The sequence below is a fragment of the Gorilla gorilla genome, chromosome 7 (genome assembly GCF_029281585.2).
Source record: "Gorilla gorilla gorilla isolate KB3781 chromosome 7, NHGRI_mGorGor1-v2.1_pri, whole genome shotgun sequence".
NCBI lineage: Eukaryota > Metazoa > Chordata > Mammalia > Primates > Hominidae > Gorilla > Gorilla gorilla.
In genome coordinates this window covers 97,042,281-97,067,019 of record NC_073231.2, presented here as the reverse complement: position 1 = coordinate 97,067,019, position 24,739 = coordinate 97,042,281, and the positions used below count along the sequence as shown (strand labels likewise).

The 24,739-nt window shown below is 37.8% G+C and overlaps 1 protein-coding gene across 5 annotated transcripts in view; it reads right to left on the bottom strand.

Annotated features, from left to right (window-relative positions):
* The window catches only part of LRRC69 (leucine rich repeat containing 69), a 117,055-nt gene that overhangs the window by 24,810 nt on the left and 67,506 nt on the right, over nt 1-24,739 (bottom strand). For 4 of the 5 annotated variants that reach the window (XM_055348695.2, XM_063709368.1, XM_019032930.3 and 1 more), the window contains one exon: nt 4,969-5,070. The exons of the other annotated variant lie outside the window; for it this stretch is intronic. In XM_055348695.2, the coding sequence (XP_055204670.1) occupies nt 4,969-5,070 (102 nt within the window). The remainder of the gene's footprint in view (nt 1-4,968; nt 5,071-24,739) is intronic. 5 annotated transcript variants of the gene reach the window in all.

Below are 24,739 nucleotides of genomic sequence, written 5' to 3'. Positions count from 1 at the left end.
AATTGTGGCAATAATCAATAGCTTACCAACCAAAAAGAGTCCAGGACCAGATGGATTCACAGCCGAATTCTACCGGAGGTACAAGGAGGAACTGGTACCATTCCTTCTAAAACTATTCTAATCAATAGAAAAAGAGGGAATCCTCCCTAACTCATTTTATGAGGCCAGCATCATTCTGATACCAAAGCCTGGCAGAGACACAACCAAAAAAGAGAATTTTAGACCAGTATCCTTGATGAACATTGATGCAAAAATCCTCAATAAAATACTGGCAAAACAAATCCAGCAGCACATCAAAAAGCTTATCCACCATGATCAAATGGGCTTCATCCCTGGGATGCAAGGCTGGTTCAATATATGCAAATCAATAAATGTAATCCAGCATAAAAACAGAGCCAAAGACAAAAACCACATGATTATCTCAATAGATGCAGAAAAGGCCTTTGACAAAATTCAACAACCTTCATGCTAAAAACTCTCAATAAATTAGGTATTGATGGGACGTATTTCAAAATAATAAGAGCTATCTATGACAAACCCACAGCCAATATCATACTGAATGGGCAAAAACTGGAAGCATTCCCTTTGAAAACTGGCACAAGACAGGGATGCCCTCTCTCACCACTCCTATTCAACATAGTGTTGGAAGTTCTGGCCAGGGCAATTAGGCAGGAGAAGGAAATAAAGGGTATTCAATTAGGAAAAGAGGAAGTCAAATTGTCCCTGTTTGTAGACGACATGATCGTATATCTAGAAAACCCCATTGTCTCAGCCCAAAATCTCCTTAAGCTGATAAGCAACTTCAGCAAAGTCTCAGGATACAAAATCAATGTGCAAAAATCACAAGCATTCTTATACACCAACAACAGACAAACAGAGAGCCAAATCATGAGTGAACTCCCATTCACAATTGCTTCAAAGAGAATAAAATACCTAGGAATCCAACTTACAAGGGATGTGAAGGACCTCTTCAAGGAGAACTACAAACCACTGCTCAATGAAATAAAAGAGGATACAAACAAATGGAAGAACGTTCCATGCTCATGGGTAGGAAGAATCAATATCGTGAAAATGGCCATACTGCCCAAGGTAATTTACAGATTCAATGCCATCCCCATCAAGCTACCAATGACTTTCTTCACAGAATTGGAAAAAACTACTTTAAAGTTCATATGCAACCAAAAAAAGCCCGCATCGCCAAGTCAATCCTAACCCAAAAGAACAAAGCTGGAGGCATCACACTACCTGGAGGCATCACACTACCTGACTTCAAACTATACTACAAGGCTACAGTAACCAAAACAGCATGGTACTGGTACCAAAACAGAGATATAGATCAATGGAACAGAACAGAGCCCTCAGAAATAATGCTGCATATCTACAACTATCTGATGTTTGACAAACCTGAGAAAAACAAGCAATGGGGAAAGGATTCCCTATTTAATAAATGGTGCTGGGAAAACTGGCTAGCCATATGTAGAAAGCTGAAACTGGATCCCTTCCTTACACCTTATACAAAAATCAATTCAAGATGGATTAAAGACTTAAACGTTAGACCTGAAACCATAAAAACCCTAGAAGAAAACCTAGGCATTACCATTCAGGACATAGGCATGGGCAAGGACTTCATGTCTAAAACACCAAAAGCAATGGCAACAAAAGCCAAAATTGACAAATGGGATCTAATTAAACTAAAGAGCTTTTGCACAGCAAAAGAAACTACCATCAGAGTGAACAGGCAACCTACAAAATGGGAGAAAATGTTCGCAACCTACTCATCTGACAAAGGGCTGATATCCAGAATCTACAATGAACTCAAACAAATTGACAAGAAAAAAACAAACAACCCCATCAAAAAGTGGGCAAAGGACATGAACAGACACTTCTCAAAAGAAGACATTTACGCAGCCAAAAAACACATGAAAAAATGCTCCTCATCACTGACCATCAGAGAAATGCAAATCAAAACCACAATGAGATACCATCTCACACCAGTTAGAATGGCAATCATTAAAAAGTCAGGAAACAACAGGTGCTGGAGAGGATGTGGAGAAATAGGAACACTTTTACACTGTTGGTGGGACTGTAAACTAGATCAACCATTGTGGAAGTCAGTGTGGCGATTCCTCAGGGATCTAGAACTGGAAATACCATTTGACCCAGCCATCCCATTACTGGGTATATACCCAAAGGACTATAAATCATGCTGCTATAAAGACACACATACACGTATGTTTATTGCGTCACTATTCACAATAGCAAAGACTTGGAACCAACCCAAATGTCCAACAATGATAGACTGGATTAAGAAAATGTGGCACATATACACCATGGAATGCTATGCAGCCATAAAAAATGATGAGTTCATGTCCCTTATAGGGACATGGATGTAATTGGAAATCATCATTCTCAGTAAACTATCGCAAGAACAAAAAACCAAACACCGCATATTCTCACTCATAGGTGGGAATTGAACAATGAGATCACATGGACACAGGAAGGGGAACATCACACTCTGGGGACTGTGGTCGGGTGGGGGGAGGGGGGAAGGATAGCATTGGGAGATATACCTAATGCTAGATGATGAGTTAGTGGGTGCAGCGCACCAGCGTGGCACATGTATACATATGTAACTAACCTGCACAATGTGCACATGTACCCTAAAACTTAAAGTATAAGTTTTAAGTATAAAGTATAAACTTAAGTATAAAGTATAAGTAAAACTTAAAGTAAAGTATAAGTATAAGAAAAAAAATTAACTTCTGTGCTCCTGGACCCAACAGTTCTGAAAATTAGAACAATTTCTCTCTCATTCACCGCCCTCACAGACAAGGTTCTTGTCCTTGAAGGCTCTCTGTAAGACAGCTACCAGATTGGGTTAACTGCTAATTCAGCCTCCTCCACAAACCAGAACCTCCTCCAACCCAGGATGACCCTGTCTCTATTTCCCTCAGCTCCCTATATCCCCTTTCTGAACCAATATTGCAGCTGGGAGTCTGGAACCCAACTGCTTAAGTTGGCATCATTGTCCCAACACTTAGTAGCTCTGTGACCTCAGATAAGTTATTTGACCTCCCTGAATCTCCATTTCTATATCTATAAAAAGTGGTCAATAATGATAACTATCTTTTTAGGGTTAGTAGAGGACTAAATTAGTTTATTCCTGTTAAGTGCTTAGAACAGTACCTTGTCCATAATAGGCATAAAATAAGTGTTAGCTACTATTATTATACTGAAATGATTGATGAAAGGAGAAAAAATAAGTTATAAGGGAATGAAAAATTAAATACAACTGTTACTCAAATTATTTACTATTAAATTTCAAATGAGATGTTTTTCTGTTACAGAAGAGTAAGAAATAATGCTGTTTGTGAAAATATTCTGTGAAAGGGAATCTGAAAAAAATAAATCAAACTTTACAAGATGTCAGTTCTTTGGCCCAGCAGTTACATTTTTAGGGATAATATGCACAGGAACTAAAAATGTACTATGAGAATGGTCACTGTCCCTTTGCTTTTTGTTGTTGTTGCTTTTTTACTTTGGGTGGGGGGGTTTGAGACAGGATCCTGCTCTGTCACCCAGGCTGGAGTGCAGTAGCATGAACCCGACTCATTGCAGACTCAACCTACTGGGCTCAAGCCTCCTGAGTAGCTGAGACCACAGGCACACACCGCCATGCCTGGCTAAGGTTTTTTAAAATTTTGTAGAGATGGGGTCTCACTCTGTTGGCCAGGCTGGTCTCAAACTCCTGGGCTCAAGCAATCATCCTGCCATGACCTCTCAGATTGCTGGGGCTTCAGGCATGAGACACTGTGCCCAGACTTGTATCTTTCTTTATAAAGGCTAAAAAGCCAGAAAATTATTAATAATTTAAACATCCAACAGTGGGGAAGTAGTTAAAAATATTATGATATCATCATATACAGTAATACCATGTATTCATCAAAAAAGATGTCATGGTCTGGTTTTATTTTGTTTTGTTTTACTGATTGGAAAGCTATTCACAATAATTGAGTGGAAAAACAACTCTATATAGTGTATAGAGTTTGAACTCATCTTTAATTACAAAAATATTTTGAATGCATAAAAAGTTCTAAAAGAATAAATGTCATAGAGCATTAATTTGATTTCTTAGTATTTTTATTAACTTCTATTGGCTTTTTTTGCCCTAATTTCTCTACGGGAGCTTGTATTACTTTTGTAGTAAGAAACTTTTTAAAAGTCAGTATAAGAAATTTTGATTTTCTCCATTGCTCATCTGTATGTTATTGTTTTCTGCAATAAACAGGTATTATTCATACAATTATTTAATTTAAAAAAAAAAAAAGTAAGCCACTGGACAAGACTGGATGTTTCCTGCAGCCAGGAAAGTTGATCCCATACAAATCCTAAAAGTCTTATGACAATCCTGCACGTTAGCTACAGACCCAAATGGATCTCAGAAATCTAAATTCTTGATGGAGAATCATAGCCAAATGTGGGAGGATCCGTGATCTCTGACTTGTCTATTACCAAAGAGTTCTGTAATATGCTTTCCTGTTCCTTCTTTTAATACCATTAACTTGTTTTGCTGAAGTGAACATAGTTTCTGGATCATATTCATTCATCCACTAGGGATAGAGACAAGTAAAAAGGGAGTGAAAGAGGTAAAGACTACACTAAGAACAAATCAATACATCTTTAAATAACACTGAAAAGGCTAAAGTGAAAATAAATTTCTCCCTTTTATTCATCCTACAAAATATTTCCATTTCTCTGAATTAAGTCACTCTGGGAATCAGAGTGACTTAGGATTTCATTGGATTCTATAAGCAAGTCAAAAAGATTATGTATAGGATCCACATTGCCAATGGACTAGGATTACATTAATCATTTGCTGGCTTGGCAAGAATGTTTTAAAAGAAAACGCTTTAAAATTTAAATGGTGGCTTTAGTTTGAAGACTTAAGTTAATGAGGTAAGTCTTCACCTGTAGACTCCAGACGTTCTCCTGCTGTGTAGAAATCACTGGCTGCTGCAGGAACAGTGGGTTTCCCTCACAGTAGAATTCCCTCAGCTTCAGATCCTGAAACTTTTCAAACAAAATAAAAACCTTACTGCAGAACAAAATAATGAAACTACCTCTAAAGCTACATTTTTAATAAAATTAAACTGAAATTATTTTATTTAGGACTAAAAATCCACAGTAAGTACTAATGTGGATTTAAGTCCTAAATAAAGTAATTTAGGGGCACACTGGGGCATACTGTACTTATCAGAAGCATAAGAATTTTAATGGTGGCATGAATGGCCATGACCTTAGGGGTCACTGGTCATATCCCCATCCTGAACAACTAAGAAAACTTGTTTAGGGTTATAGAACTGGTTAGTAATAGAATAAGCATTAATAAATTGAGTGTTGGGAACATTTTGCAAATATATTTATTAGAAAACCAAGCATAACAAAAAATAACATCCTAACATACACCAACCTCTAGATCTCAAACACTGTCTTATGATCCATTTATGTTTAATGAGGAAAGTAAAAGAAATAAAAGAACATCAAAATGTTCACATTATAACTTATTAGGGACCAAGAAAATATTACTAAAAATACAAAAATTAGCCAGGTGTGGTGGTACATGCCCATAATCCCAGCTACTCGGGAGGCTGAGGCAGGAGAATCCTTTGAACCCAGAGGTGGAGGTTGCACTGAGCCGAGATTGTGCCACTGCACTCCAGCCTGGGCAACAGAGTGAGGGAAAAAGAAAAAAAAAAACAAAAACAGAAGACGGAAGATATACAGTTCACAAGGATATTTAAACTTCTATGGAGAAAGTCTAAATCCAATTGCACTCTACAACTTCAGTAGAAAAAGAAAAGATTAAGAAGAGAATAAGAAGAGAAAAGACAATGTCTTACTCTCCTACAGAATATCTTGCCTTGCCTCCCAAAAACCCATGTAGCTTTCACAGTTAACCTAATTTAGGGAGTTATTTCTCTGAACCTAAATTTCAGCTGTAAAATGGGGACATATGACCTATCTTAAGTAGTATGCTGGTAAACCAGGTCCTTGAAATGAAGAAATAAAAAGCCTCAATTTGCAGTGACTGTTGACTCCACAGTGTAAATCCTCCTGCTATAGCTGATTCAAGTCACTGAACACAGAGTTTGGGAAGGGATGTGCAAAATTAGCTCTTGTGAACCTGGGTGAAGTGGCTCCACACCACTGCATCTCACAACATTTATAGGAAAATTAGAGATATTTCCATAATTTGAGCCCAGAATTTGAAACGTAGCAAGCATGCAACAAATTAAAAATAATTGATTTTAAACATCTGGGATATCATGTCATTAGGTTTCAAAAGTACAGGAAATCTTACACAACATAGGCAGATGTTTAAATAAAATACAAAGCTCAAGTCTATGTTGGTATCACCTTGAGTCCTGGTCTCAAAACAGACATTCTAACTTTCTTAATTCAGTTTCCTATGTTAACAGTCTCATGGGTACAACCTAGAGTTGAACCCAATGGCAGCTCTAAGTCAGTACTCAGTGTGCTGAAATGAGAAGGGTTATTCCTTGTGCTTCATTCTATGTAACCACCATTCTTTCCTTTTTTGTCCTAAAGGATATCATTCCATAATTTATACTAAACTCACAGTCCTCTAAGAAAAAACCAATACAGTGAGATCAATGTAAAGGAGAAAGAAGGAATAAGTAAAACAGAAATGAGCAAGTGAAGGACACAGAATGATCTTAGAATATTAACATCTTTTAATTATCTTCTCCTTTGTGACCAGAGGAAAAGGAATTTAAGTGAACCCCTGAATAAGTTTGAAGACACTGGATGGTTGAAGGAGTCAGACATAGTCCCTTCAACTGTTTGAAGCAGAGAATAAGACCATATGTCAGTTGAGTTTGGAGGCACGGTATCAGTGTGAATGGAGACAGGAAGAAAGCAGTGAAGGTTTGAAATGTCCCACAGTTTTCAGTAAAGGAACCTGGACAGAAATATATTATACAGAAGTGCTGAGGGAACCACTGTAATCTACATATTAGTGGTGGACCCTGTCTGCACAATAATGTGCTTCCCTTTAGCATTCAGCTTCCCAGATCCAACATAAAGAGTCTGCAACATAAGTATGTCAGAAAGTAAAAGAATGAGCATGTTGTGTGTACTAAATATTAAAGGGCAGGACTGCTCCTTTTCCGTCTAGACTGGTTACAGGAAGGAATAACAAGACCAACTCTGATGGACTAGGAGAAAAGAAGACGTGGCAAGACATGAAGTCTCAATGACTTTGACTTAATGACTCATTGAGTGACTTCATGTCATTGAGTCATTAAGTGAAAAGATATGGATATAAAGCAATAAGATAGCTTGAACATACAAGGAACCAGTGGTCACATTGCCATACCAGACCTTAATTCTTCAAATTTAGAGCATGTGAAGGTGATGTCAGGATCTAGACTTGACTATAGATATGGTTTGCTGAAGTGAAGACTGAGGAAGCTCCTTAAAATGAAGGATTCAAGGAACTTTGAGGCTAAGATGTCTGTGTCAACTGCCTTCTTGAGTAATGGTCTCAAATATTTGGCTGTCCAATGGACCACTCCAACTGGAAGTTCCATTGGCACCTAAAGTTCTAAATTCTAAGCCTAAATTCATGTTTCCCCCAAATTATGCTTTTTCCTTTTTCTCATCACCCACTTCAAGTCTCTCACCATGTCCTGTCAATTCTACCTTCTTAAAACTTTTGGAAACCTCTCTTTCCACCCTCCATCCCATCCACCTCCTCACCACCCCCACACAATCTTCTCCTACTCCTGGCCACACCCACTACCCACCCCACCTTCATTGGAGGCCTTTGTCTTATGTGAGTTGTTGCAATGGTACTTGAATTCATCTCAGCGCAAACTTTCGCTGAAGAAATAAATGGTTTTCTGAAAGGAAAATTTGGTCATATAACAACTTTGCTTAAAATCTTTCAAGGCTCTCTTTTGTCCATAGGATAAATCCAAAGCCATATGTCATATGTCATATGACATATGTCATACTTGGCTCTCCTTGGCTGACTCTCCAACCATATATCCTAGTAAGCCCCATCTTTACCCTTTTAAGCTTTCAGAGATACTTAGAGATCTCATGACAGGCCTGTATCTTATCTCACAGTTATGACTCATGCCATACCCTTTTAACTCATCCTACAACTGGGGCATCTCTTCAAAACTAAAATGTCACCCCTCTAAGCTTCTCCAGGCTCTATCGAATGTTTCCTTGTCTCCTCATTGGGCCTGGTATATAAATTAATCATATTACCTATAAATACTGTGAGACAATCATTGCTGAAAAGTCTATCTTCATCTATCAGGCGTTGGTCTCTTTAAACACTATGACTTATGTGACTAATGCAAGCTCAAAATTCAACGCCTAGTACAGAGCTGATGTTCAATAAATGATTTATGAATAAACAAATATCTTCTCAGAAATGCCAGACACATTTGCTTCTCCCTGCGCACTCAAGATTTGCGAAGGCCTTCTTCTCCAGACTTGGTAAATTTTTATAATTGTTCCCACAAAGCCCCAGGCCTCAGGAAGAATATACCAATTTAGCAAGTCCTTCTGTTGCTTCAGACTAGCCCAAAGTAATGAGGGAGATCAGAAGGGGGCTAGATTAGCAGGAGCATTTATAAAGTAAACTGGGGGTGAGGGAGGAAGCTGAGATTTCACATGGACTCAAAAATAGAACCAATAAGCAGGGTATGACAAATCCCTGTGCATTCTTCAAAGCATCTCAAAATTCATAGCGTTACTCTTTAGTGAGAACTGGGATTTCTAAATAGGCTTAAGGTCAAGTTTCAAGGAGGGGGGAAAAGATTCAAGTGTGGGGGCTAAGGCATCCAAAAATTAGATTTAATTAATAACTCTAAAGGATATTAATACTATTTGTGACCAATGGGAAATTCAAGAAACTGTATGATAAATTTGATATCTAATCAGAATTGTGGAGCAATTAGGCTGATGATATCATTTGAACATAAGAAAGCCAAAAATATCTGTGCTGGGAACCCATGTCTCACACACCCTGCATGAAAGGGAGGGAAAATAGTCAGAAAGTGACCTAGAGTCATAATCCTTCAGTATCTGCTGAATACTTCTCCCAAGAGAAGATCCTTAGAGGGAGTTGAAGAAAAGAGGCTAAGAGCCAAGCCTGGAAAGAAATAGATAAATAAACTCCCAGGCTATAAACACACACACACACACACACGATAGAGAGAGAGAGAGAGACAGACAGACACTGAGACCTTCCTCATTCTAGTCAGGGAGAAGCAGATGAAGGCCCCCAAGCCCAGGCCCTGCCCTGCCTTTTGTACCCTAGGCCTTAAAGCTGAAGGGAGAGTCCTCTTCAGGCTTTTCCATTTAGACATCAGCATAGAAATAACTGATCTGGGAGGGCTTATTTGTGTCACCGCACAGTCCCCACCCCATGCTTGCTTTAGACCCCATTTCTGCCCTTGAACTACCTGAGAACCAGTAGCCCGAAGAGGCCTCTACTTCTACCCTGCTTGTGTGTGCCAACCCTAACCATGCAATTGCTTTACAATGCAAATCATACCACTTCACTCCCCCTCTTACAACCACCCAGTGGTTTCTCATCTCACTCAAAATGAAATGCACACTCCTCACCCTGGCTTCAGGACTTGGTTATGATTTGGATTCTGCACTATCTCTTTGGCCTCATCTCCCAGAACCTGCTCTCTCACTCTTTCTCCACTTCTCTCTTGTCTCTCTCCACTGTGGCAACATTGGCTTTCTTCCCAAGCATTCTCCACCTTGGGGCCTTTGCATTTCCCTCTTCTTGGAACAATTTGGCCTCAGTTTTGTCCATATCATAAAACGTCACAACAAAATGGAGTAAGATCTTTAGTGGTTTGAGAGGGAAAGTGCTTATGACCCAAAGATTCAATAACCAGAAAGTTTTCTTTGTTGTTCCAAAGCAACATGAAGACCTTCTCATATGTGCATGAGCTATGCACCTTAACCAAAGAAAATTACTCATGACACAGCAGCTGAAAGAGAGTAAGAAAGAAGAATTTGAAGGATACATTCTTTTAGCCTGTCAAAACACAAAGAATAAAAATTAGAACAGCCACTGCCCCCATGCAAACAAGATTAGAGGAATCTGGAAACAAATTGGCAATGTCATTTAAAAGGCTGAAAGTTATTCTTACTCTTTGAGTAATTCTTATAGGAATTTCTCCAAAAGAAATATTTAAAAGAGACAAATGTTTATGCATAAAAGGTATTTCTCAGAATTATTTAAATTTGGGGTGGGGGGATGAGTGGGTGGGGTTTTACTCTGTCACCCAGGCTGGAGTGCAGTGGTACGATCTCAGCTCACTCTAGCCTCTACCTCCTGGGCTCAAGCTATCCTCTCACCTCAGCCTCCCAAGTAGCTGGGACTACAGGCATGTGCCACCATGCCCAGCTAATTTTTTGTATTTTGGGCAGAGATGGGGTTTCACCATATTGCCCAGGTCTCGAACTCCTGAGCTCAAGCGATTCACCCAATTCGACCTCCAAAAGTGCTGAGGTTGCAGGTGTGTGAGACACATGCCAAGCCTAAATTTTTTTTTAAGAAACCCTTTTCTATGTTTAAAAAAAATGAATGGTAAATTATGCTATCATATGCCTGAATCCTCTGACACTCAACCTTCTCATTTCACATATCTTACAAAACCTTTCTGGGTCATTCTTGCCACCAGGCTTCCTTGCCTCTGTGGTGCTGTTTGCAGAGTCACACCTCAGGGAAGACCAGAATCACCATAAATTCATCATCACCAGCTTCCAGTATACCCTCAGTTGTTGCCAACAATTCCAATCTAGTTAACATGCTCTTCTAACTAAATTTTCCTTGATAACTCATAATTCTTTGCCCAGTCATGAAATAGTGCTCCCCAGAGCCCACTACATTCTCTTTGCACTTTATCTTCTTCTTTTTTTTTTTACCCATATTCATCAAATTGATTAAATCTCTATGGCAAAGACTCTGGTTCCACACTCAATAGGCAACTGCATACTCAAAATATTCACATGTCAAACTCACTGTTTCCAAGATTGAACTCATGATCTGCCCTCCTAAATTTTGGTCTTCTAGTATTGTCTATCTCAGCCCATAGAAAACATACTAACTCCATCACCATTTTCAAATTTACCGGTTAAATATCTCTTAAATATGTTCAGGTCTTTCCACCTTTCCTGCCACTACCTTAGACCAAGTTATCTTCATTTCTTATTCGACTTCAGCAAAAGTCTACCAGAAATCCACCCCACATTCCCTGTGGCCTCCCTCCAGTATGTCTGTCATTCTTCAGATGGAAAGATCCTCTCAAAATAAATCTGATTATGTCACCACCTACATAAAACTCTGAGATTTCCATTGTCCTTCAAGTTCAAAATCCTCAGCATGCCCTACATTCCTGGGCCACGGCCTGCTCCCATACAATCTGTGAGCCCCAGTCACACTGAATTTCTTCCAGTTTTCTGAACATTCATGTTCCCTCTCACCCTAGGGCCTTTCTGCATGCTATTCCTTCTGTCTGGAATGTATCTTTCCCCTTTACCTCACTGATTGTTGTTCATTCTTCAGCTGTCAGCTTGTGTCACCTCCTCCAGGAAGCCTTCCCCAGTTTACTTATTTAGTCTGGCTCCTGTTGTCTATTACCGATCTATGTTCCTTTCATTTAGTGCGCTGATTTCAGTTTGTAATTATACATTTAAAATGTTAATTATTTGGTAATAATTGTTTCTCTACACACTGCAGCTCAGAAAGAGCAGACCCTCTATGGTTTCCTTATCATTCTATCTCCAGTTCCTAATGCAAGGCTTAAACATATAATGCAAAATGTATAGATTTAGAAAGATGGACTTGGGAGTCAAATTGCCTTGTTTGGATTTCAGCTCCATACTTACTAGCTGTGAGAACTTGAGCCACATTACTAAACCTCTTTAAGTAAAATGGGAATAATAATTATAGGTTCCTCATAATGGCTAATATGATTGTTAAATGATGTAATCCATACAAAGTACTTAGAACAGTTCCTGTGGCAGAGTAAATAATTAGTATTACCTGTTATTATCACAGTAGGTAGTCAACAGTTTCAACCATTAATAATTTAAACATGTATCATTTATTTTCTATTTTGTATTATAATGTTTTAGTAAATATTAGGATTAACTATCTTATGCCCCTTAAAATTTATTCAAAAATTAAAAGGTAATAAATTTAATGATGTTTACAAGAGATTTTTAATGACAAAATTGTCCTGATATGATATTGAGTAAAGTAAGCAGTATGCAAAACTGTTTTTAAAAAATATCTTTTAAATCATAAATATTAAAACAAAACATAGAAATGTGCTAAAATATTAACAGTTGTCAATGGGTTGTATAGTTGTAATTTATTTTTATGCACTTTTATATTTTCCTAAATTTTCCAATTCAGAAAACTATGTTTATAACCAAAAGAAATACTAGAAAACCCTTTCTTCATTTAAATGTTGGAAAATAGACCAAAAATACGCCCCCTGATGTGAAGAAAAATGTGCCTGTCAATATCAAAACTGATAGTCTTTTATTTTTTCATATTTTATGTAAAAGATCATCATCATTGTTCCCTCTTAGGTGAGTTAATGCTTAAGAGTAAGACAAAAGTCCCCATTTTGGGCCTCCACTGACTATCTTTAAAGTCTGTACTCTGCTTTTTAACAGTCTAGTTACATCCCTTGAACTTTACTTATTTTGGACACTCCCTTCTCATGAGGACCATTGCTGCCAAGTTAAATCATATGCCTAATTCCATTCATCAATTGCTTCTTTCTCCTATTGATGTTTCTAAGGTATTCCTATTAACTCTGCATTGTCTAAACTCTACAATGTCTCTCTTGATACTTAACTAAGTCTTGCCAGTTTATTTGCATGAGTCTTATCTCTTTTCCTTCTAAATAATATCCTGGTCATATAAATTGTCTTTGTGTAATTGACCTACACAACTAAAGCAGTAAATCTATCTGACCACTTAGTTTGCATGTATGTTATGTCAGTTCCACATGTTGTATCTCTGATATCTAAACATGCCACAAGATTATAATGAAATTTCTCTATATCTGTATGTCAAAAAGATGAAATGACTTCAATACTTTCTCTCTCCCCACTAAGTAATTAGGAGGGGAATGAGGAAGGGTGGAATTTTAATTCCACCTTGCCTTGGTTTCATCACACATTTATATTTCACTTTTCATAGCCTAAATGTGTTCATAATGTGCCCAGCAATGACTCTTCAGTTATATAATTATTGTCTCTGATAACAACTTTATTTCTAAATCTTTTATACAAAAAAACTTCTAGCAATTCTTATCTTTTTTTCTCCATATATTTTCTTTAAAATAATTACAAATTGGTCTACTCTTGAATCTTAATTCATTCTTTTCAGCATTGGCACCTAAATCACCATAAAAATGTCTCAAACAGTTATACTCAGATACTATACAATAAAGATTTTAGAAAATAGCCCTTTTGGACAGTTCCAATGGACTTATTTGCTTCACAACTGGGCAACAGCTTTTGACTGATTCCAGAGATTTTTTCCTAGAGGTATTTTATTTTATTTTCTTCTCTTGCCCTTTCACTTTCTACACAATTATCCTTGTTTTCTCTCAGTTATTTTGTTCTTCTTCATTCTTTCCCCACTTCCGTCTCTCACTGTCATTCTTTTTAGCCCCCTTCTTATGAATACCTAAGACATCAGAACATAACATTCCCAGGTTGTGTAGATTCTTTGCCCTATGCCAGACCCTCATTCCCTCTAAACTACCCTGTGCATTCTCCCAGTCCCTCTTTATTTTCCCTGCCTTCATCTTCCTATTTTCTGAAGTTTTGCCCTCAGCCTACAGAGCTCAAAAAGAAAATAATGATAGAGTACATTTTGTGCTGTTAGTGTACTGTGGTAACTTTAAGATATATCCACAAATTATTTGTTACTGCTCCTTTAAGAGGTAGAGCCTAATTCTCCTCCCCTTTAGTGTGTACTGGACTTAGTGACTCACTTCTAATGAATAGAATAAAGCAGAAGTGATGTGCACAACTTCAGAGATTAGACCATAAAAGGCATTGCAATTCCTGCTTATTCTCTCTTCTTTGTGAGTCACTTACTCTGGGGGAAGCCAGCTGCCATGATGTAAGAATATTCGGGTAGCTCTGTTGAGAAGCCCACATGCTAAGAATCTGGGGTTTTCTGCCAAAAGCCATGTGAGTAAGCCATCTTGGAAGCAGATCCTCCAGCTCCAGTCAAGCCTTCAGATGACTGCAATTCCAGCTGACAACTTGATTACAACTCATGAGAGACCCTGAGCTAGAACCAACCAGTTCAGATACTCTCAGATTCCTAATCCTCAGAACCTGTGTGAAATAACAAATCTCTGATGCTTTAAGCAGCTAAATTTTGGGGTAATGTGTTATACAGCTACAAGTAACTAATATGTAATAGAGAGCTTCTATTTTACTAAAGCAAATCAATAAATATATTGATAAATCCCAACACCTACTAAGAACAGGACACTAGGCTAAAAATAATGAAAAGTTGAATGAAATAGAAGACTGGTTCCTGTTTTCAAAAGCTTAACATTCTGTTGGAAACAGAAAACCCTAGTTTCAAGCTGTAGACCTACACATACGACGTTTCATTGTAATATCCCAATTTACAATTCAATGTTACTTTTTACAAGACCATGTCACATTGTCTTTCAGTCCCTTCATAAGAACAATTTCTTACTCTTTGTATCTCCTGATCTAGCATACGTTTAATACATAAATGTGGTTCAATAAATATTTTTCAATAAATGCTTGATTATCCATACCAAAAAATAATATTTATCAATAAAAGGTAGTGAATGCCTAGGGTCAAAAGACCAATGCAGATAATAAGGGTATCTTTAGAAAGAATGTTTGCTATACAAATGGTAGAATAGGAAAAAGTAAAGTGGGTAGTAGCTTAAAATATCTTGAGCATTATATTTTATATGTTATGAATCTGTGTCTCTGCCCCAATCTCATGTAGAATTGTAATCTCCAATGTTGGAGGTGTGACTTGGTGGGAGGTGACTGGATCATGGAGATGTTTCTCATGAACAGCTTAGCACCATCTCCCTTGGTGCTGTTCTCATGATGGTGAGTTCTCATGACACTGGTTCTTTAAAAGTATGTCGCACTTTCCCTCTTGCTCTCTCTCTCTTGCTTCTGCTCCTGCCATGTGAGACAACCCGCTCCCCCTTTGCTTTCCACCACAATTGAAAGCTTTCTGAGGTCTCTCCAGAAGCAGAAGCCACTATGTTTCCTGTACACCCTGCTGAACTGCAAGTCAATAAAACCGCTTTTCTTTATAAATTACCCAGGTTCAGGTATTTATTTATAGCAATGCAAGAATGGCCTAATACACTGTTTAAGTGCAATGACTTTGGAGTTAGCTAGACCTGGGTTCAATCCCATGTCTCATTTAATCCTCAGTGAAGAGGATATTATTAGCTTCTATTTACAGATGCAGAATATAAAACCTAGGTGAATTACAAGAACTCTGCCAAGTTTACATGGGGAAAATATTTCATCTGAACCTTAAAAGTCAAGGAGAAATCATACAGGAGAAGAAAAAGCATTCAGGGTAGTGAAAATTGTGTACACATAAACATCCAGTAATGAAACTGCCATGGCCCCCTGCCAATCTTGTCCCAGGGTCACCTCTCAGGTAGTCCTGCTTCCTCGGGACACCAGTTAAGGAAAGATCTGTTGCTAGAAGCCAGCTCCTAAGGTCCCTTCAAATAATGTGAAAGGACTGAGCTGCCAAACCTCTCATGTCTTGAATCACATATACCCTGAAATTTCTGAATGTTCCTTGAAATGTAAAGACTTACATCAGAGGATACCATTTTGCAAACATTTTTCAGGGACTTTCATCATCTTTACCAGGAGTCTGAAAACTTGTGAGCACCAGCCTAATGTTGTCTGGTACATGACAAAGGGAAACAGAAGATAAAAGCAAAAAGCTAACAAAATATTTGCCTCAATTTTACATATTAATTGTACTGTCTGAAAATTTAGGAAAATTTTCCTTTTTATTGGATTGCCCCTGAAGCTCTTCCTTCTATTAGGAAGAAAGTCATCTAAGTTAATTACATAGAATAAAAGACAACTCAAAACAAGTTATCAAAGCTGTTGTTTTAAGTGGCCCAGAAAGAGGAGGGGCCATATCAATTGTAGCACACAAGTTTTCAGCTGTTGCAAACAGAAATGAAATAGGCCTCTAGGCCTGGACTCTTTCCAACTACTACTCTGTCATCTATCATATATCATCATATTTTATCCATCGCAGAAATCCGATAAACATATAGCACAAGAATTGGAGTTGAAAAGCAGAAAACAGGCCGGGCGCAGTGGCTCACGCCTGTAATCCCAGCACTTTGGGAGGCCAAGGCAGGCGGATCACAAGGTCAGGAAATCGAGACCATCCTGGCTAACACAGTGAAACCCCGTCTCTACTAAAAACACAAAAAATTAGCCGGGCGTGGTGGCGGGCCCCAGTAGTCCCAGCTACTAGGGAGGCTGAGGCAGGGGAATGGCATGAACCCGGGAGGCGGAGCGTACCGTGAGCCGAGAGCCGAGATCATGCCACTGTACTCCAGCCTCGGCAACAGAGCAAGACTCTGTCTCAAAAAAAAAAAAAAAAAAAAAGAAAGAAAAGCAGAAAACATTTAGTATTAGAGAATAAAACCTAGGAGTTCTGGAAAGAGACTGAGATAAAAAGAGAAAGAAATACAGGTTTTTAACCCTACAATTCTACTGCTAGAACCTACAGACTTTTATTTCTCCAGAATAGCTGATACTATTCATTTCCATTTCCTCTTGTTCGCTTTCTGCTTTTGAAAAGAAAATTTTCCACATTCCAAATAGATTTGTTATCATTTGTTGAGTACCATGTGCAGCAGTGTTTCAGAAAAGTGTTCATTCATACCTATATAGGAGCCTAATACTATTGGCAGCAAGTCATTTTTGCTTATTATATTAAAGTGAATGTATATAATTATGTAGAACTATAATTCTTCTTAAACATATTTCAATATATATAGTTGATGCTTATCATATTTGATACAAATAAAGTAAAATAGAATGAATAGTCTATTGAATATTTGCCTGAGATCATATCTAAGAATCAGATGAGATGAAAAAGTACAGTAATTGATTGTCAGATCTTTCCTAGAATATCTTCACAAATAAATCAATAGAGAATACCAAAATTTCTCTTAAAACTCTGATAACATTTACCCTTTTTAGAATTAACACTATTCCTGAATGACTTGATGTTCAAATACATATAAACATGTGCAGCATAATTTTGAGATGATCCATTTAAAATTGCCATCTATGGTTCTAAACTGTACATTCTTTATGTGCTAATCAATCAGTCCTTGATTAAAGGATATTGTAATTACAAATAAAGTAATTCAGATCTGATTCCTCCCCCCAAAAAAGACTATAATTACCTATTTTTAATAAAATGACCACACAGTTAACTAAACATAAGTAAATAAATTAAACAGAACATATAATAATATTTCAAATATATTTAAACTTATTTACTGTAATGATTAATTTTATGTGTCAACTTCACTGGGCCATGGCGTATCCAGATATTCGGCTAAACATTATTTCTTGGTGTGCCTTGAGGGTGTTTCTAGATGAAATTAGGCAATTGATGAACTGAATGAAGCAGATTGCCCTCCCCATTGTGACTGGGCATTATCCAATCTGTTGAGGGCATGACTAGAACAAAAAGGTGGAGGGAGGGAGAATTCACTCTGTCTGACTGAACTAGGACATCAGTTTTCTCCTGTACTGGGACTGAGGCTTATGCCATCAGCTCTCCTGCTTCTGAGGCCTTCATGATTGAACTGGAAGGATACCACTGGCTTTCCTGGGCCTTCAGCTTGTATACAGCAGTTAGTGAAGTGAGACTGCTCAAACCCATAATCATGTAAGCCAATTTATTATAATAAATATGTTGAGAGAGAAAGAGAGAGAGATATCCTGTTGGTTCTGTTTCTCTGGCAGACCCTAATACATCTATTTAAAATATATCCTAGAGGCCGGGCACAGTGGCTCATGCCTGTAATCCCAGCACTTTGGGAGGCCTAGGCAGGCAGATCACAAGGTCAGGAGATTGAGAACATCCTGGCCAACATGGTGAAACCCCATCTCTACTAAAATACAAAAAATAAAATAAAAAATTAAATGGGCATGGTGGCACACGCCTGTAGTCCCAGCTACTCAGGAGGCTGAGGCAGGGGAATCGCTTGAACCCGGGAGGCGGAGGTTGCAGTGAACTGAGATTGCACCACTGCACTCCAGCCTGGTGACAGAGTGAGACTGTCTCAAAAAAAAAAAAATGTATATATATATATGTGAGGGATGGTGCCTGAAACCATAAGCCAAAGAAACTACTAAGGAAAGAGGCAATGGAAATGTGACAGCAATTGCAGCTGAAATAGAGGATGCCATGAAATAAATTCTGTAATAGAGATACCTACAAAATGTTAAGTAATCATACATGAAAGAAAAGAGAAGATTCAGTAAAAGAAATATTGTTACACTGGAGAAGAAGGAAATACGCCAAAATGTGAATAGTGATCATCTCCAGAGAGCATCTAAAGTAGTCCTTTAAAGCATGTCCAATTATATCACTCCTCTGCTCAAAAAAAAAAAAAACTCCGGTGGTGTCACGTCTTACTCAGAACTTAGTCCTTTTCAAGATAGTTAAAAATTAGTCAAGAATACCATTCAACATACAATAGGACCACCAAACTTTTCCTACTCTGTTGATGCCCCCCTTTCGAAGTGCAACCACCCACCCAGAGACCCTGTCATATGCAGATTTTACACTATATAATTCTACTGCTTGGGAACTGAACTAACGGAACAAGAGCTTGACTCTTGAGCCAAAGAAAGCCAATATAGCCTGGCTGCAAACTCTGATTCAATCACCTAGCCACAAAAGGGTTGGCCTAATCATATACTCTTCAGGAATTCAAACCAAGAAATATGGAAATAATTTGACATTTAGTTCCGGAAGCTGAAATAGAACAGGTATTATGTCAGGGACTGGAGAGTTTACAGTGGGCTATGTGCACGTTGAAGTTACAAAGGAGTAGAAAAAAGGTATAAGCAGAAGAAGCATTTGGAACATGGCTAAGATATGCTGCATTTAAGTGTAACAGGTATGATGACTTAAATGTTCATGCAGCTGAGGATTCCAGCTCCTCCTTGAACTGAGAATCACCTGCTAACTCCAGTACCTCTGAGCTCTGCCCAGCCTTACCGTATCTCCTGTTTGAGTCCCCATGAGATTTTCCCTACTCCTCCCTGTGTAACTTTAATTAAACTCCATTTATGTTCCAACCAAAGAACCAAAAGAAAACATGCACAGCAATTTCAACATGTCATAGAATTCTCCTGCTCTACCTTTGGCAGATAGATAAGTCCCTCCAATATTTCTAAATTGCTCCAAATAACTTTCATGGGTATTTTTAGTGAATTATCCTTTGCAAAATGTCAAACTCTACTTCTCTCTTCTCTCAATCTAAGACTCCCAATCCTTAGTCATTTATTCCTTAAAAACAGTCTTTCCAGGTTTTAAAAGCCAGTTATATAGTTAGCACCTCTCCACTGGATAGGAGAGCCGTATACCTAGTGATGTTCTTTCAACCATACTTGTAAACCTTGCAGCACTAGTTACAAAGAAAAGCTGGAATGAGCAGTAACCAGACTCTACAAAAGGCACTTTCCTTAGGGAATACCACAGATGTGAAAGCTCCCAACCTCTGCCCTGGAATAGTCTACAATTTAACTAAGGAATTCCATTTTAAAATGTATTCAGACCATACAACAACTCATAGCAGTGAACTAGACGAAAGATATTCAAAGATTTCGTGAAGGCTGTTTATAGTTTGAAACCTAATTGTGAGATCTTGTCTTCCATTTATCTTATCTGACAGGAAATTAAAACTTGAGTGGTCAGATTCATGATGGGGACTGCAGAAAGAATGTCAGTGGAAGCTTATGGCTTGGTTTCCATACAAGGCCCAGTGTGGTTTTAAATAAAGCCTCTCAAAGGTATAGCGCCTTTAATTTCACTTAGTATATTTTTGTTCTTCTGTATTAGACTATATGTTTCAAGGGGTTCTTGAATGCTTTTCTTCACCTTCCTTTAAGTCACTATTTTAACCAAAAGAATACTGTTTTTTAGCTTTTCATATAACTTTATCTGTACTTAATAGTAGACTAGACAAAGCACTGGACTTACAGGCTGGGGAAAGGATTTAATTCATTTCTTCCACACAGCCTCTATGAACATATTATTTAGAGTACCTCAGCCTGTTTCTCATCTTATAAATAGAAGTAATAATATCCAACTCATTGAATTATGAAGATCAAATGAGGGATGTTTAAATAACTTCAAGGCATTGTAGAAAAATAAGGTACTACACTAACATGTAGTTCATTGTCTAAAGTAGGCAAGTCATGTTTCTTGCTCTCTTTCAATAAAAAGGCCTTGTTAGGATCAGCTTTTGTTTTTTCTTCTTTTTTTTCATTATTGCTATGGTCTGAATGTTTGTGTCCCCAAAAAATTCGTTATGTTGAAACAATCCCCAATATGATAGTATCGAGGTAGGGCCTTTGGGAGATCATTAGTTTGTGAGGGTTGAGCCCTCATAAATGAGATTAGTGTCCTTATAAAAGATTCCCAAGGAATCTTGTCTATGCTTCTACCACATAAGGACATAGCTAGAAGGTACTATCTTTGAAGCTGAGTGCAAGCCCCGAACAGACACCAAATCTGCTGGCATCTTGATCTTGAACATCCCAAATTTATAAACAATTCCTGTTGTTTATAAATTACTCAGTCTAAGGTATTTTGTTAGAGCAGCCCAGATGGATTAAGACAATTACTTTGCTTCCATTCATCTCTACCAGACAATATACTGCAAGTGTATTAGTAAATTGATACAAGTACTTTCAGTTTTAAGACGGTAAAACTAGGCATACTTAGTGTCCCTCCCTCCCATGCCAAAACTTAGAAATGATAAGAGGATAACTTTTAAAATAATACATAAATAGCCACTTAAATACAGGAAGATAAATTCTTACAGGAACAGAAACCACATGTAGATAGTATCAAATGAGGAAGGAAGCATTGACCCAGGATGAATATGGAAGCCCAAGGAAGAGCTTTCACCAAAAATAATTAAGGCAATTCAAAACACAGAGGTAGTAGAGTCCTTCAGAGAATAATGGGATCAGGAAACAATAGACAGAGGGATTACTATACTCTCTCAGGACCAAGCAGCTCTGTGGACTAAACCACCTACTCTACCCCATAGCCACACTATTCCTCCTATCCCTCACCCTCTTCCCCTACATCCTACGCAACTATAGCCTAGTTAGGAGATGTGCTTCGAACAGAGAGAGATAAAATGGAGCCGTGAGTAGCTGGCAACACCAGAGAAGAATCAGAATGCATTATACTTGCTTCCACACAGTCACTGACCAAAGCAATCTCCCGTCAGACATTTTTCCTCTCTATAAAGTGAACTGAAAAAACAGTCATAAGTCTTTCAGGGAATCTCCTGTGCCCAGAATTCAAAAATAAGCTGAAATTTAAAAAATGATTCAATGATCTGATAATCATTGAATGCCAACACCATTCAGGCTAATAGATGAAAGAGTTTATGGCCAGGAACAGTGGCTCATGCCTGTAATTCCAGCACTTTGGGAGGCTGAGGCGGGCTGATCACGAGGTCAGGAATTCGAGGCCAGCCTGAGCAACATGGAGAAACACTGTCTCTACTAAAAATACAAAATTAGCTGAGTGTGGTGGTGCATGACTGTAATCCCAGCTATTCGGGAGGCTGAGGCAGGATAATTGCTTGAACCCAGGAGGTGGAGGTTGCGGTGAGCTGAGATCTCGCCATTGCACTCTAGCCTGGGCAACAAGAGTGAAACTCAGTCTCAAAAAATAAAAATAAATAAAGAGTTTATACCAGAGGAAATAGAGCTGATAAAACAGGACTATAAAATAATTAGTATATTACTATCTTCAAAGAAATATGTAAAGAATTGCTTACATAAAGCAAGAAAAAGAAGTGATAATAACCAATTAGAAAACTTGGAAATGTTGACTCATAGAAGTTTCCTGAAGCATAATTTAGCAATATTTATCAAATCAGTAGAAGTGTGCATAATTTTTGAGATAGCAATTACACTTCTAGATATATTTCCTAAGGGAATAACTAATGGTATGTACAAAGAGTAGCCACACTGAACTTTATGGAAGCATTTTTATTGTGGTAAGAAGTGTGAAGAATCCTACCTGTCAAAAAATAGGGGACTGTTTAATTATATACATATATCAAGGCTAAATAGCCAGTAGAAATAGTGATGTAGGAAAATACTCTAAACCATGGGGAAATGTTTACAATAAAATGTAAAAGATACATTACAAAGCATGTATGAATAATACATTAATATGTATGAATAATACTAATAATACAAACACAATAACATGTCTGAATATTCCATTTTTTTAAAAAAAAAAACCTCCATGTGCATGTGGATACATGCCCTCACACTCACATACACATTTTTAAAATGGAAAAATAGTAAAGAAATAAGCCAATATGTTGTTCACACCTCCTTGGTCAGACCATGGGTAATTTGGCTTTTATTGTTTGCTTATCTATATTTTCCAAATAATCTACAGTGAAAAGACATTTTTAAAAGTTTTTCCAGGAATCATTAAATTTACATCACTCTGATTCTGATTACCAATCTGTAAATTTTCCAAAGACACATTTGGGAATGAGAATACTAGGAGATAGATTCCTCCTATACTTGCTCAAAAGACTGAAAACACAGCTTCCCAACGTGGATACGATTTTCCCAGGGCTAAAAATATTTCAAGACTTTCAAGAAAGCTGTATCAACATCTGTGCTGATTCTAAGATTTTCTCAGAAGTTTGAAAACTCTCCCACATATCTGGCCCATGAGGTAAAAAAGTAAGAAATATTTTTTCAAGTTCAGTGCTGAAAAGTAAGAAATATTTTTTCAAGTTCAGTGCTGGTTCAGCTTACGCATTTTAATCACGGAGCAGGAGGGGGTGATATCATCCCCAAGGATGTAAAAATCGGTTTATGAGGGAGGTGAAAAAATCTTAGATATTATAATTGTTTATGATCCTCCAAAGCTCAACTCTGACAATATAAATGTATATATGGAATAACTCTAATACTAAAATTTCATGGGGGGTAGGAGGAGGTTATTAGAGGAATAAAGTCAAACAATTGTCCTGGGTGAAGGGAAACAATAATGTAAAAATGGTTGAGAAACACGATTCAGCCTTAGGAACATAAAACCCAAATTCTTTTTTTCATACATTCTGTTTTTGTTACATTCCTTAGAGCCTCAGAATTGACTACTTTAAAAAAATTATATACACCCACTTTTTGATGGGGTTGTTTGTTTTTTTCTTGTCAATTTGTTTGAGTTCATTGTAGATTCTGGATATCAGCCCTTTGTCAGATGAGTAGGTTGCGAACATTTTCTCCCATTTTGTAGGTTGCCTGTTCACTCTGATGGTAGTTTCTTTTGCTGTGCAGAAGCTCTTTAGTTTAATTAGATCCCATTTGTCAATTTTGGCTTTTGTTGCCATTGCTTTGGGTGTTTTAGACATGAAGTCCTTGCCCATGCCTATGTCCTGAATGGTAATGCCTAGGTTTTCTTCTAGGGTTTTTATGGTTTTAGGTCTAACATTTAAGTCTTTAATCCATCTTGAATTGATTTTTGTATAAGGTGTAAGGAAGGGATCCAGTTTCAGCTTTCTACATATGGCTAGCCAGTTTTCCCAGCACCATTTATTAAATAGGGAATCCTTTCCCCATTGCTTGTTTTTCTCAGGTTTGTCAAAGATCAGATAGTTGTAGATATGCGGCGTTATTTCTGAGGGCTCTGTTCTGTTCCATTGATCTATATGTCTGTTTTGGTACCAGTACCATGCTGTTTTGGTTACTGTAGCCTTGTAGTATAGTTTGAAGTCAGGTAGTGTGATGCCTCCAGCTTTGTTCTTTTGGCTTAGGATTGGCTTGGCGATGTGGGCTCTTTTTTGGTTCCATATGAACTTTAAAGTAGTTTTTTCCAATTCTGTGAAGAAAGTCATTGGTAGCTTGATGGGGATGGCATTGAATCTGTAAATTACCTTGGGCAGTATGGCCATTTATGCAGCCAAAAAACACATGAAAAAATGCTCATCATCACTGGCCATCAGAGAAATGCAAATCAAAACCACAATGAGATACCATCTCACACCAGTTAGAATGGCAATCATTAAAAAGTCAGGAAACAACAGGTGCTGGAGAGGATGTGGAGAAATAGGAACACTTTTACACTGTTGGTGGGACTGTAAACTAGTTCAACCATTGTGGAAGTCAGTGTGGCGATTCCTCAGGGATCTAGAACTAAAAATACCATTTGACCCAGCCATCCCATTACTGGTTATATACCCAAAGGACTATAAATCATGCTGCTATAAAGACACATGCACATGTATGTTTATTGTGGCATTATTCACAATAGCAAAGACTTGGAACCAACCCAAATGTC